Below are 14,142 nucleotides of genomic sequence, written 5' to 3' on the forward strand. Positions count from 1 at the left end.
GTCATACATCTTCCAAGTATTTCCAACATCTTCTGTCATGTTTCCACCATATATAGATTTTTAAAATTTTAACAATCCATTTCTGTCATCCAATTAGCCACTTCCATAAAAATCTATCAAATTATCAATGATCTTGCATTGACAAATGTCTGCTGCTGCGTCTGATCATCCCAGTGCCTTTCTGCATGTTCTGACCGATGATTCTTTCCTACATTGTTTTTGGAAGTGAATAATCAGCAAGGAGGTTTCCATTTTAATGGGAGCTACTGGCTGTCCTGGGTGAAAACATATTTTCTTATCTTAGCCCTGAATGGTCAAAGCTCATTCTGAGACCATAACCCTTGGTTTCAGACACCTCACTCAAGGTAATCAAGAACATTGGAGTTCAACAAGAAAACCTGCAGGTGCTGGGGTGGAGTGCAATGCATCAACGTGCTGGAGAAACTCAGCAGGTCATGCAGCTCCCATAGGAAATAAAGGGGAACTAAAATTTCTCACCTGGACACTTGACTTCCTATGGATGCTGATTGACCTGCTCCAGCACGTTGATGCTTTGCACATCAATATTCTATCTACTTTACCATGCTTTTTGTTGCTTCAAAGAGATCTAGATATTGTAGAATGTAGGCAGGGTTTGCTTAACGGGATTTTCCCCAGGACCTTGAGGGAGGTCAGGGAGGAAATAGTGGAGGTTCTGACAGTGATTTTTCAACAGTCACTGGAGGGGGGCATGGTGCTGCAGGAATGGCGTGTCGCAAATGTGGTTCCTCTGTTTATAAAGGGCTCCAGGTGTAGACCCAGCAATTATAGGCCAGTAAGTTTGACGTCGGTGGTCGGTAAACTAATGGAACGTATTCTTAGAGATAATATGTATAAGTAGCTAGAGAAGCAGGGACTGATCAGGAACATCTAACATGGGTGTGTGCGGGGAAGGTCACATTTGACAAATTCTGTTGATTTTTTGAGGAGGTGACTAGAAAGGTTGATGAGGATAGAGCAGTAGATGTAATCTATATGGATTTCAGTAAGGTCTTCGGTAAGGTTCCACATGGAATGTTGGTATGAAAGGTTCAGGCGCTAGATATTAATGTTGAGATAGTCATATGGGTTCAACGGTGGCTCGAAGGTGGATGCCACAGAGTCATGGAGGATGACTGTCTGTCAGGATGGAGGCCAGTGATGAACGGTGTGCCTCAGGGATTGGTGTCGTGTCCCTTGTTGTTTGTCATTTATATTAATGACTTGGATGATGGAGTGGTAAATTGAGTTAGTAAATATGCAGAGGATACAAAAATAGGGGGTGTTGTGGATAGTGAAGATGGTTTTTGGGGACTGCAGAAGGAATTGGACTGCTTAGAAGAGTGGGTTGAAAGATGGCAGATGGAGTTTAATACTGTTAAGTGTGAAGTACTTCATTTTGGGAAAAATAATCAAAACAGGACATATGCAGTGAAGGGGAGGGTATTGAGGAATGCAGAGGAACAGAGAGATCTTGGAATAACGGTTCATCATTCTTTGAATTCTCATGTAGATGAAGAAGGCTTTTGGTATACTGGCCTTTATAAATCAAAACATAGATTATAGGAGCTGGGAGGTGATGTTGAGACTATTCAAGGTATTGGTGAGGCCAAATTTGGAATACTGTGTGCAGTTCTGGTCCCAAAATTATAGGAAGGATATCAATAAGGTAGGGAGGGTGCAGAGAAGATTTATTATTAAAATGTTGCCTGGATTGCAGTATCTAGAATACAAAGAAAGACTGATTAGATGGGTCTTTATTCATTGGAGCATAGACTGTTGAGGGGAGATTTGATAAAGGTATTGAAAATTATGAGGGGATAGACAGAGTAGATGTGAATAGGCTCTTCCCCTTGAGGGTAGGTGAGATTGGAATGAGGGGTCATGAGTTAAGGGTTAGGGGGCAAAAGTTTAGAAGTAATTTGAATGGGAGCTTCTTCACTCAGAGAGTGGTAGCTGAGTGGAAAGATCTTCTGGAAGAGATGGTTGCAGCAGGGTCAATTTTGTCATTTAAGAAAAAGTCGAATAAGTGAATGGATGTGATGGGGTTGGAGGGTTATGGACAGGGAGCAGGTAAGTGGGACTTGAGGAGATCACAAATCGAAGCGGACTAGAGGGGCCGAGATGGCCTGTTTCTGTTCTGTAATTGTTATATGCTTATGTGTCTTTATTCAGGTTTATTTATCACATTGTGCCCAGTCCTGTGAAAAGAGTTCTTCAGTGAGCAGTCCAACAATTCAACCCTAACATTTATGCAGCTGTGTAAAGTAGAAGGGCAAGAGCACGATTACAAAGTTACAATGATAAAAAAGATCCATTTGTACCAAGAAGGGCAGGTGTGAAGCAACCTTATGGGGTATTGAGGAGCTGGGTGACTACTGGGAGGAAACCATCCTAAGGGTGTTAGTGCATGGAGCAGGAAGAGGGAGGAGAGAGTGTGTCCATGTTGTGCTGGGCCCTTTCAAATTGCTTTGTAAAATGTGGTTAACTGGTCAATTTACTAGGTTAAAGACCCAGGTACAGGGCTATTTGAAAGAGCCGAACCAGGCAAGTCCAGTCAAAATCTACCCGGGTCCCAGACCTACCTCTGAGGTAGTCAGGGAACGCAGTGAAACTTACCTGGGTGTCCTGCCCCCGATTTGAAAGGGGAAATGGCTCACCTGATTACTCTGCAACTTTAAACTGAAAGGGAACAGAAAGAACACAGGAACAGTGACGCGTCACTCAGCGCGTCATCGCAGGGGCGGGAACCCTCCTAAATTGCCGGGTTGGCGATTTAACAGGTAGGTTCGGCCGCTATTTGAAAGGTGGAGGCGCCCACCACCCAGTAATCTCTCCCGGCTCCCAGGAGGGAGACTCGAGTGCTGCAATTTGAAAGTGCCTCCCGGACGCTTTCCTTCGTGCTAATTGATCTTCCTAGACATTGTTCTTAATTGTACGATGCAGCAAGGCAGAAGCACCCCCCCACCCCGATCCAGGAAACCCATGCAGTCCGCCATTAGCCAACCCATCCCGCATGTTTTGCAGGGTGGGGGGAATCCGGAGAAACCCCACGCAGGTCACGGGTAGAATGAAGGAACTCCGGAGAGGCAGCGCCGGATTCGAAGCTGACTCGCTGGTGCTGCGCGAACCGAATTGTTTACATGGCTGCAGGAAATATTGGAGATAGCCTGCTGGACTGCTCGCAGAAGAACCCTAATCATGTTGTGACAAATAAACAAAGCCCCTTTAGAAGGGAGAGATGAGGTTTGTTGAAGCGGACGGGCGGGGGGAACCGTAGTTGGCGCTGGCACCAAACATCTGCAAGGAGCAACATTCCATCCCGACCCGGGGGCTGCTGGCGCAGTTCACCCCGTCTCTCCGGGACCGCTCGGGTTTCCTTTCTCATCCCAGAGAGACTGTGCTAGTTAAACCGGCTGTTAAAAGGAACACCTCGGTGTAGGTTCAGGCCAAAATGAATTAAGCGAGACGTGGATGGACATGGTAATAGGCAGAGCGAGAGCAGGAGAGATTGTTTCAGTACAGTTCGGGGAAACCACTGTCTGACGATTGAATTGAATAGTTTGAAATAGTTTGCGGACAGATGTGCAGAGAAACAGTGAAGATCCCGGTTCGACCAACCATGAACCCGCCGCTCGCACAAAGACTCGAATATCCGTCACTTTCGGATCCGCAAACACAACCGTTGATGGGAACTGGAAACAGGTTGATTCATCGCAGGGGCAGCATTTACATAATGAACACAGACATCCCCGATCCCCTCACTGCAATTCACCAACCACCCCCCCCCCCATCCTCGATCCACTCACTCTCATTCACCCCCTCCCCCACATCCCCGATCCCCTCACTGCCATTCACCAACCCCCCCCATCCTCGATCCACTCACTCTCATTCACCCCTTCCCCCACATCCCCGATCCCCTCACTCCCATTCACCAACCCCCCCATCCTCGATCCACTTATTCACCCCTCCCCCACATCCCCGATCCCCTCACTCCCATTCACCAACCCCCCCATCCTCGATCCACATTCACCCCTCCCCCACATCCCCGATCCCCTCACTCCCATTAACCCCCTACCCCACTTCACCGATCCCCTCATTCCCATTCAACTCCCTTTCCATCATTATCCAGGCAGGACGCTGACACCCACCCCACAACCCCCCCCCCCCCCCCCGCTTGCTACATTTACGAGGCCCCTCGGTCATTTTAAATCTCATTAGCGCAACATCTGACAGGACAAATTCGGCCAGTGCTGGAAAAGCCTCCAGCTCGGTACCACAGGAATTCTGCTCTCATGGGGTTCGAGCCCTGTCCTTCTCTCGCATTCTCTGTGTTGGATGGAACAAGACACCCTGTCCTCAAGGCCATTATACTTTTAGCAAGATTTCAGCTCTCCCCAGCTCCGCTGCCAACCAATGACAACAGGTCTTCCTCTTCCTTCCTGCACCTACTGCTTCTCTCTGAGTCGTGTCCAGTAGCTCCTTCTGGGCACCATCCCCTCTGCCCTGCTGCTGCCTCGCCGTTACACTGCACATTGACTCTGGCTCTTCTACCTTGGACTGCGGTTGGAATCGACTCGCAAAATAGATCGCGACTGCGAGCCCTTCGTACTCTATTTGCCATAATGGGACAATAATCCTGACCTTGTATTTAACCAACAGGTTCGGGCTTTACTCCTTGGCGGATGAGGGACGATCATGTCGAGGTGTACACAATCATGGCAGGAATCGGTCAGTTGCACGCACAGTCGGAGAATCGGTCGCCAGAAGACATGGGGAAAGAGGGGTGGACAATTGAAACTGAGGGATAACGTTTTTGTTTACTCAGAGGGTAATGGGTGTATGGAAGGGGCTGCTGAAGGAGGTGGCCGAGGCAGGGACTGTTTCCAAAAATGTGGATGGATGCATGGGTAGGATCTGTTTCGAGGGATATGGGCCAAACGCAGGCAGGAGGTTTGAGTTCTGAGTGGGGGGATTTTGGTTGGCAGCAGCAGGGGGAGTTTCCATGCTGGACTCTAATCTCCTGCGTCGTATCTTTCCACAAACACTTCCCCGGTCTGCGAAATACAACCACAAACTACTCCGGAAAGATTTGTCAGACACAATTTCCCTTTAAACGTGGCCTCTGCCTGGTGACTCTGTGACCATATGAATAGCAATATCATCATTACGGCCGACAAGCCTTCTGATGAAATGCCTGGTGGCTAGTTTCACATCCTGGAAATGGAGATTGACACAATAAAAATAAATAGTGGAGGAACTCCGTCGGTTTTTTCAGCGCCCATAGGAGACATAGATACATTGGAGACTTTTCGGGCCTGGGTCCTTCAAGGAATAAGCGGAACGAGTCTGAAGCAGGAAATCTCAGGGCTGGGGGAGGAGTCCGGACCAACAAAAGGTTAATTGGATATGATAAGGGGAGAGGTGAGAATTGGTTATGTCTGTACAAAAGGAGACAGGGAAAAGGGTGAGAGACAGAGCTGGAGGAAGGGGATGGCGGTTGCGGGGGGGTAACGAAAGCCAGAGAAGTCGATATTAGTGCCCAGTCGGAAGGTGAGGTGTTGTTCCTCCAATTTGCGGGTGGTCTCAGTCTGGCAGTGTATGGGACCATGGACAGACATGTCAGCAAAGGGAATGGGGTGGGATATTGAAATGGATGGCCACTGGGAGATGGCTAATGCGGCAAGCAAAGCAAAGATTCACAAGTGAAATATTGCTTCATTTGGATGGAAGGATTGTTTGGGGCCCTGAGCAGTGGTGAGGGAGGAGGTGTGGTCACAAGTGGAGCATCACAGGGGTAGGTGCCAAAGGGAAGATTGGTGGGGAGGGTGGAGTGGACAAAGAGTGGAGGGAGCCGTCCCTGCAGAAGGCGAGAGGGGAGGTGAGGAGGATATGTGGTGGGATCACATAGTAGGAGGAGGATGTGGTGTATGCGGCGGCTGGTGGGGTGGTAGGTGAGGACAAGAGGAATCCTGTCCTTGTGGGGGCGGAGGGGGCCAGGGCAGATGTGCGAGTAAGGGAGGGAATGCGGGTGAGGGCCGAGTTGATGTGGTAGAGGGGAAACCGCGTTGTTTGAAGAATGGGGAGATCTCTGATGACATCAACAACTGTATCCATTCCCTTAACAAGCAGAATCCGATCCTTTAAAGAAAGCAATGTGGGAACTGTACAATGAGAATTTATTTAGCAGGACTGGGAGGGTGGAAGGCGACGGAAGGCCTGAGAGAAGTTTATAACATTATGATAGATAGATAGATAGTCGGGGGTTTTCCCCCAAGAGTAAAACTCATATACAAGAGAACATGCGTTTAAAGCGAGAGGGGGATCCGGACAAAATGTCCGCTGCCTTTTACTGCCGATGGACGCTGCGGAGTTTACCCGGCACTTCTGTGCACTGCACCATCACTACCAGATTTCTTGTTTAAGTTTGGAGGCGATGTGTGGGGCCTTTTTGTGAGAGGGGCAAGTACCTGGAACGGGGGTCATTTTACTACCGGGGTGGTAGCATTTTAGAGGCTTCCAGATGGATACCTCTAGGCAGGCGGGAATAAACGGACACCTTGATGAGGGGCTCAAGCCCGAACGGTCGGTTATGGATCTTTATCTTTGCTACACTGAGTTCCTCCCAGCGTGGTGTCTGCAGACTTTCCTGTTTCCCATGTGCAGGAGAAATTTCATTGAATTTGGCAACTGGGTTGGAGCCACAGAATGGGGGTCTCTTCCCTTCAAACAAACGCGGCGAGCGGCGCCGTAACTCAGCGCCGATCTAACGCGGTTACAAGTCATGGACGGCTCAGTCCTACTCTACCACTGCGGTGGGCTCTGTCCCTGAGAAATAGACCCCCCCCCCCAAAAAAAACCTCGAGGAGGGACTCGACAGGTTTTGGGGCCGGGCCCCTCTGTTCGGGACGGGGGACTGCGGGCGAGCAGGGGCGGAGGGCAGCCCGCGAACCTCACCTGTCCAGTGCAATGGCTGTCATGGAGTAAATACTGGCGAACACGGCTGTGATGGGCAGAAAGTTCTGGAAGCGGCAGTAGTGCAGGCCGAAGTACCAGTCGTTGTGCGCGGCGTAGATGAAGTTGAAGGCGGTGTTGAAGGCGGCCATGGAAGCATCAGCCGCCGCCAAGTTGAGCAGAAAGTAATTGGTGACGGTGCGCATCGGCCGGTGGGCGAGGATGATCCAGATCACCACCACGTTGCCGCACAAGGCGGTCAGGACGATCGCGGCGTAGGCCATGGACCAGAGACACACCTGCCAGGTCGGCTGGGCGAACACGTTGCCCAGGGTCCAGTTGACGCCGAGCGCCGTCTCGTTCAGCCCGTCCTCCATCCGCACGGTCAAACCTTCAAAGCCAAAGCGACGCGGAGCTTTCCTGTCGCTGCAAGAAATCCGGTGCCAAACTCCTGGTGGAGAAAAGGTCTAACATCCCGGAGCGCTTCGCGGGAGGTGTGGGTGGCGGATCAGCTCACAACCCCGAGGCTGCGTCCGTTCCGGGAGAGCCAACCCCACCCTCCCGGCACCTGGGTCAACCCGACCCGCTGTCCTGGGACCTGTCCCGGCACCTGGGACAATGTCCCTGGTCAAAATAGTCCACTATCTGGACAACCCGGCCCCTATCCCGAGACAACCTACTATCCCGTCAGCTGTGGCATCCGACCCGCGCTCTCGGAACCAAGAACAAACTATTTCGGCTCCCGGAAAAAAGCCGCTCTATCATCCGGCTCCTGGAGCGAGATAGCTCGAAAAAAGGCACCTCCAAGAAAGCCACCCAGCTTCTTGAAACAAACATGCACCTTTCGTGGCTTCGGAACAAACCAGTAGGTTATCCAGGCTCCCAGAGGAACAGCCCCGATTATCCGGGAGACGGAGAGCCGCAGCTATATCCTTGCGGCTGCAGAGAAGCAAAACCAATTCTTCCCGCACCGGGTCCAATCCTGGCCACACGCCGCAGCGGAGGAGATTCAGTCTTGGCTTTCCACACGCAGCACCCCCTTCCCTTCAGCAGCTGGACTAACACTGACCACGCTCTTAGCGGGCCGAAGCAATGACTCTTAGGAACTAGCATTGACAACTGAGACCCACCAAATAACCGAACCCCAGTGCAGACCACCCATTGTCCAACACCAGGAGAGACGGCCCACTCTGCCAAAACACTCAGAGACCCAACCACTCTCCTGCACCCGGAGAGACTGCCCACTCTCCCAACACAAGGAGAGACTGCCCACTCCCCCAAATGGGCAGTCTCTCTGAGTGTTGGGGGAGTGGGCAGTCTCTCTGGGTGTTGTGTGAATGGGCAGTCTCTCTGAGTGTTGGGGTAGTGGGCAGTCTCTCTGTGTGTTGTGTGAATGGGCAGTCTCTTTGGGTGTTGGAGAATGAGCAGTCGCTCAGGTAGTTGGGCGAGTGGGAAGCTTATACTGGTATTGTGAGAGAGCGTAGTCTCTCCAAGTGTTGGGGAAGTGGGCAGTCACTCTGTTTGTTGGAGTTGTTTGAAGTCTCTCCGGCTGTTGCGAGAGTCGGCAGACTCTGTGGATTTTGGGAGTGCGGGCAGTCTCTCCGGGCGTTGAGTGAAGGGGTAATTTCTCCGGGATTTGCGGTAGTGGGCAGTCTCTTTGGGAGTTGAGAGATTGGGTCGTCTCCCGAGGTGTTGTGCAAGTGGGCAATATCTCCGAGTTTTGGCGAGTGGGCATTCTCTCTATGTGTTGGGGGAGTGGGCAGTCTCTGCGGGTATTGGGAGAGTGAGAAGTCTCTCTCGGTTTTGGGAAAGTGGGTGGTATCTCCGTGTTTTGGGGGCGTGTGGAATTTCTTTGTTTGTTGGGAGATTGGGCAGTGTCTCCAGGTATTGGGAAAGTGGGCGGTCTCTCTGTGTGATGAGAGTGGGCAGTCTTTCTGGGTGTTTGGAGAGTGAGTAGTCTCTCTGTGTGTGGCGGGTTTGGGCAGACTCTCTGTGTGTTGGGGGAGTGGGCAGTTCCTCTGTGTTATCAGATTGGGGTTTGTGGGCAGTCCCTCCAGGTGTCAGGAGAATGGGAAGCCTCTCCAGGTTTTGGTAGAGTGGGCTGTCTCTCTGTGTGTTGGTAGAGTGGGCTGTCTCTCTGTGTGTTGAGAGAGTGGGCTGTCTCTCTGTGTGTTGAGAGAGTGGGCTGTCTCTCTGTGTGTTGAGAGAGTGGGCAGTCACTCCGGGTGTTTGGTGAATGGGCAGTCTCTGCGGGTATTGGGACTGGGCATCTCTCTTGGTGTTGGGAAAGTGGGCGGTGTCTCTGGGTGTTGGGGGCATGTGCAGTCACTTTGGTTGTTGGGAGATTGGGCAGACTCTCTGGGTATTGGGAAAGGGGTCAGTCTCTCCGTGTGATGAGAGTGGGCAGACTGTCTGTATGTTGGTAGAGTGGGCAGTCTTTCCAGGTGTTGAGAGAAGGGGTAATTTCTCCGGGAGTTGGGGTCGTGGGCAGTCTCTTTGGGATTTGGGAGATTGGGCCGTCTCCCCAGGTGTTGTGCGAGTGGGCAGTATCTCCGAGTTTTGGCGAGTGGGCAGTCTCTCTGTGTGTTGTGTGAGTGGGCAGTCACTCTGGGTGTTCAGAGTGTGGGCAGTCTCTTCGAGTGTTGGGAGAGTGTGAAATCTGTGAGAGTGTTGGGGAAGTGAGCAGTTTCTCTGGGTGTTGGCGGTGTGAGCAGTCTCTCCAGGTGTTAGGGAACTGGGCAGTCTCTCCAGGTATTGTGGGAGTGGGCAGTTTCTTCATGTGATGTGAGAGTTGGGGTTATGGGTAGTCTCTACAGGTGTTAGGAGAATGGGAAGCCTCTCCATGTTTTGGTAGAGTGGGCTGTTTCTCGGTGTGTTGAGAGAGTGGGCATTCACTCCGTGTGTTTGGTGAATGGGCAGTCTCTGCGGGTATTCGGAGAGTGGACAGTCTCTCTTGGTATTGGGAAAGTGGGCGGTGTCTCCAGGTGTTGGGGGTGTGTGCAGTTACATTGGTTGTTGGGAGAGTGGGCAGTCTCTCCGGGTGTTGTGCGATTGGGCAGTCTCTCTGTGCTTTTGGAGATTGGGTAATCTCTCCTGGTTTTGGGGATGTGGGCAGTCTCTCCGGGTGATGTTGGAGTGGGTAGTCTCTCCGAGTTTGGGGAAGTGGGCAGGTCTCCTAGTGTTGTGCGAGAGGGCAGTCTCTCTGGGTGTTGCGAAAGTGGGCAGTCTCTGTGGGTTTTGGGAGTGTGGGCAGATTCTCCGGGCGTTGAGTGAAGGGGTAATTTCTCCGGGAGTTGGGGTAGTGGGCAGTCTCTTTGGTAGTTGGGAGATTGGACCGTCTCCCGAGGTCTTGTGCAAGTGGGCAGTATCTCCGAGTTTTGGCGAGTGGGCATTCTCTCTGTGTGTTGGGCGAGTGGGCATTCTCTCTGTGTGTTGGGCGAGTGGGCAGTCTCTCTGGGTGTTGGGGGCGTGTGCAGTCACTTTGGTTGTTGGGAGATTGGGTAGACTCTCCGGTTATTGGGAAAATGGTCAGTCTCTCCGTGTGATGAGAGTGGGCAGTCTATCTATATGTTGGGAGTGTTGGCAGTCTCTCTGGGTGTTGAGAGAAGGGGTCATTTCTCCGGGAGTTGGGGTCGTGGGTAGTCACTCTGGTTGTTGGGAGAGTGGGCAGTCTCTGCGGGTTTTGGGAGTGTGGGCAGTCTCTGCGAGTATTGAGAGAATGGGTAATTTCTCCGTGTTTTGGCTTAGTGGGCAGTCTCTTCGGCTTTTGGGGCATTGGGCAATCTTTTTGGGTGTTGGGAGAGTGGGAAGTCTCTCCGGGTGTTGGTGGAGTGCGTATTCTCTCCAGGTGTTGGGGCACTGGGCAGTCTTTCCGGGTGTCCTCTCTCACAACACTAGGGGACCTGCCCACTTCCCCCAATCCGCAGAGACTTCCCACTACAACAACACCCGGAGAGAAGGCCACATCCCCAAAACCTGGAGAGATTACCCAATCCCCAAAAGCACAGAGAGACTGCCTATTCGCACAACACCCGGAGAGACTACCCACTCTCCAAACACCTGGAAAGACTGCCCAGTCTCCCAACAACCAAAGTAACTGCCCACTCCTCCAACACCTGCAGCGTCTGCCCAAACCTCCAACACACGGAGAGACTACTCACTCTCCAAACACCCAGAAAGACTGCCCAATCTCCCAACACACAGAAAGAATGCCCACTCCCCAACACTCGGAGATGCTGCCCACTCTTGCAACACCCAGAGAGACTGCCCACTCATGAAACACCCATAGAGACTTCAAACTACCCCAACACCTGGAGAGACTGCCCACTCTCCAAACACCCAGAGAGACTGCCCAATCTGTCAACACACAGAGAGACAGCCCACTCTACCAAAACTTGGAGAGGCTGCACATTCTCCTAACACCTGTAGAGACTGCCCACAACTCCCACTCTCACATCACATGGAAAAACTGCCCACTCCCACAACACCTGGAGAGACTGCCCAGTTCCCTAACACCTGGAGAGACTGCTTACACCGCCAACCCCCAGAGAAACTGCCCACTTCCCAAACACCCTCACAGATTTCCCACTCTCACAACACCCGGGGAGACTGCCCACTACCCAAACACCTGGAGAGACTTCCCATACTCCCAACACATGGAGAGACTTCCCAATCTCCCAACAATCAAAGAGACTGCCCACACACCAAACACCCAGAGAGACTGCCCACTCATGCAACACCCAGAGAGACTGGCCACTCACCAAAACTCGGAGAGACTGCCCATTCCCCCAACACACAGTGAGACTGCCCACTCGCCAAAACTCCGAGATACTTCCCACTCGCACAACACCTGGGGACACGGCCCAATCTCCCATATCCCAGAGAGACTGCCCACACTCCCAACAAACAGAGAGACTGCCCATTCTGCAAACACCTGGAAAGACTCCCCACTCTCCCAACAAACAGAGAGACTGCCCACTCTTATCACATGTAGAGACTGACCACTTTCCCAATACCCGGAGAGACTGCCCAATCTCCCAACAACCAATGTGACTGCACACGCCCCCAACACCCAGAGACGCCGCCCACTTTCCCAACACCAAGAGAGACTGCCCACTCTCCCAATACCCACAGAGACTGCCCATTCACCAAACACCCAGAGTGACTGCCCACTCTCTCAACACACAGAGAGACAGCCCACTCTACCAAAACCTGGAGAGGCTTCCCATTCTCCTAACACCTGGAGAGACTGCCCACAACCCCCAATCTCACAACAAACTGAGGAACTGCCCATTCCCCCAACACCTGGAGAGTCTGCCCAAATCTCCAACACACGGAGAGACTATTCACTCTCCAAACACCCAGAAAGACTGCCCACTCTCCCAACACACAGAGAGACTGCCCACTCGCACAACACCCAGAGAGGATGCCCACTTTCTCAAACACCCGGAGAGACTGCCCAATCTCCCAACAAACAAAGTAATTGCACACGCCTTCAAAACCAAGAGACACCACACACTTTCCCAACACCAAGAGAGACTTCCCACTCCCGCAACACATGGAGAGATTATCCCCACTCATAACACTAGGAGAGGCTGCCCACTCACCCAATTACCTGAGCAAATGCTCATACTCCAACACCCGAAGATACTGCCCACTCTCGCAACACCGAAACACCCATAGAGACTACCCACTTTCCCAACACACAGCTTGAAAGCCCACTTCCACAACATTTGGAGAGACTACGCTATCTCACAATACCAGGATAAGCTTCCCACTCGCCCAACTACCTGAGTGACTGCTCACTCTCCAACACCTGAAGAGACTGCCCATTCACACAACACCCAGAGAGACTGCCCACTACCCCAACACTCAGAGAGACTGCCCATTTTCACAACACTTGGAGAGACTGCCCTCTCTCACAACACTAGGGGATATGCCCACTTCCCCATACCCATGGAGACTGCCCACTCCAACAACACCCGGAGAGACTGCCCATATCCCCAAAAACTGGAGAGATTACCCAATCTCAAAAAGCACAGAGAGACTGCCCAATCACACAACACCCAGAGAGACTGCCACTCTCCAAACACCCAGAAAGACTGCCCACTCCCCCAACAACCAAAGTAACTGCACATGCCCCCAATACCTGGAGACACCGCCCACTTTCGCAACACCAAGAGAGACTGTCCACTCTCCCAATACCCGCAGAGACTGCCCATTCACCAAACACCCGGAGTGACTGCCCACTCTCTCAACACACAGAGAGACAGCCCACTCTACCAAAAGCTGGAGAGGCTGCCCATTCTCCTAACACCTGAAGAGACTGCCCACTCTCACATCACATGGAGAAACTGCCCACTCCCACAACACCTCGAGAGACTACCCAGTTCCCTAACACCTGGAGAGACTGCTCAAACTGCGAACACCCAGAGAAACTACCCACTTGCCCAACACCCTCACAGATTTCCCACTCTCACAACACCCGGAGAGACTGTCCACTAACCCAACAACCAGAGAGACTGCCCACTACCCAAACACCCGGAGAGACTTCCCATACTCCCAACACATGGAGAGACTTCCCACTCTCCCAACACTCGAAGAGACTGCCCACACATCGAACACCCAGAGTGATTGCCCACTCGCGCAACACCCAGAGAGACTGCCCACTTTTTCAAACACCCGGAGAGACTGTCCATTCATCCAACACACAGAGAGACAGCCCACTCGCCAAAACTCGGAGATACGGCCCACTCACACAACACCTGGCGAGACGGCCCAATCTCCCAAATCCCAAAGATACTGCCCACTACCCCAACTCCTGAGAAATTACCCCTTCTCTCAACACCCGGAGAGACTGCCCACACTCCCAAAACGCACAGAGACTGCCCACTCTCCAAACACCTGGAAAGACTGCCTACTCTCACAACAAACACAGAGACACCGCACTCTCATCACACGGAGAGACCGCCCACTTTCCCAATACCTGGAGAGACTGCCCAATCTCCCAACAAAGTTACTGCACACGCCCTCAAAACCCAGAGACACCACCGAATTTCCCAACACCAAGAGAGACTTCCCACTCTCCCAATAACCGCAGAGACTGCCCACTCCCCCAACACATGGAGAGACTATCCCCTCTCATAACACCAGGAGAGGCTGCCACTCACC

General features: G+C 52.1%; 1 protein-coding gene across 1 annotated transcript in view; it reads right to left on the bottom strand.

The window, feature by feature from the left end:
- Nucleotides 1-7,326, bottom strand: part of tacr2 (tachykinin receptor 2) — an 82,563-nt gene extending 75,237 nt beyond the window's left edge. Inside the window, exon 1 of the mRNA XM_069899500.1 lies at nt 6,976-7,326. Coding sequence (XP_069755601.1) covers nt 6,976-7,256 — 281 coding nt within the window. The 5' untranslated portion in view covers nt 7,257-7,326. The remainder of the gene's footprint in view (nt 1-6,975) is intronic.
- Nucleotides 7,327-14,142: the final 6,816 nt, after the last annotated feature.

Source organism: Narcine bancroftii, chromosome 10 (assembly GCF_036971445.1).
Source record: "Narcine bancroftii isolate sNarBan1 chromosome 10, sNarBan1.hap1, whole genome shotgun sequence".
NCBI lineage: Eukaryota > Metazoa > Chordata > Chondrichthyes > Torpediniformes > Narcinidae > Narcine > Narcine bancroftii.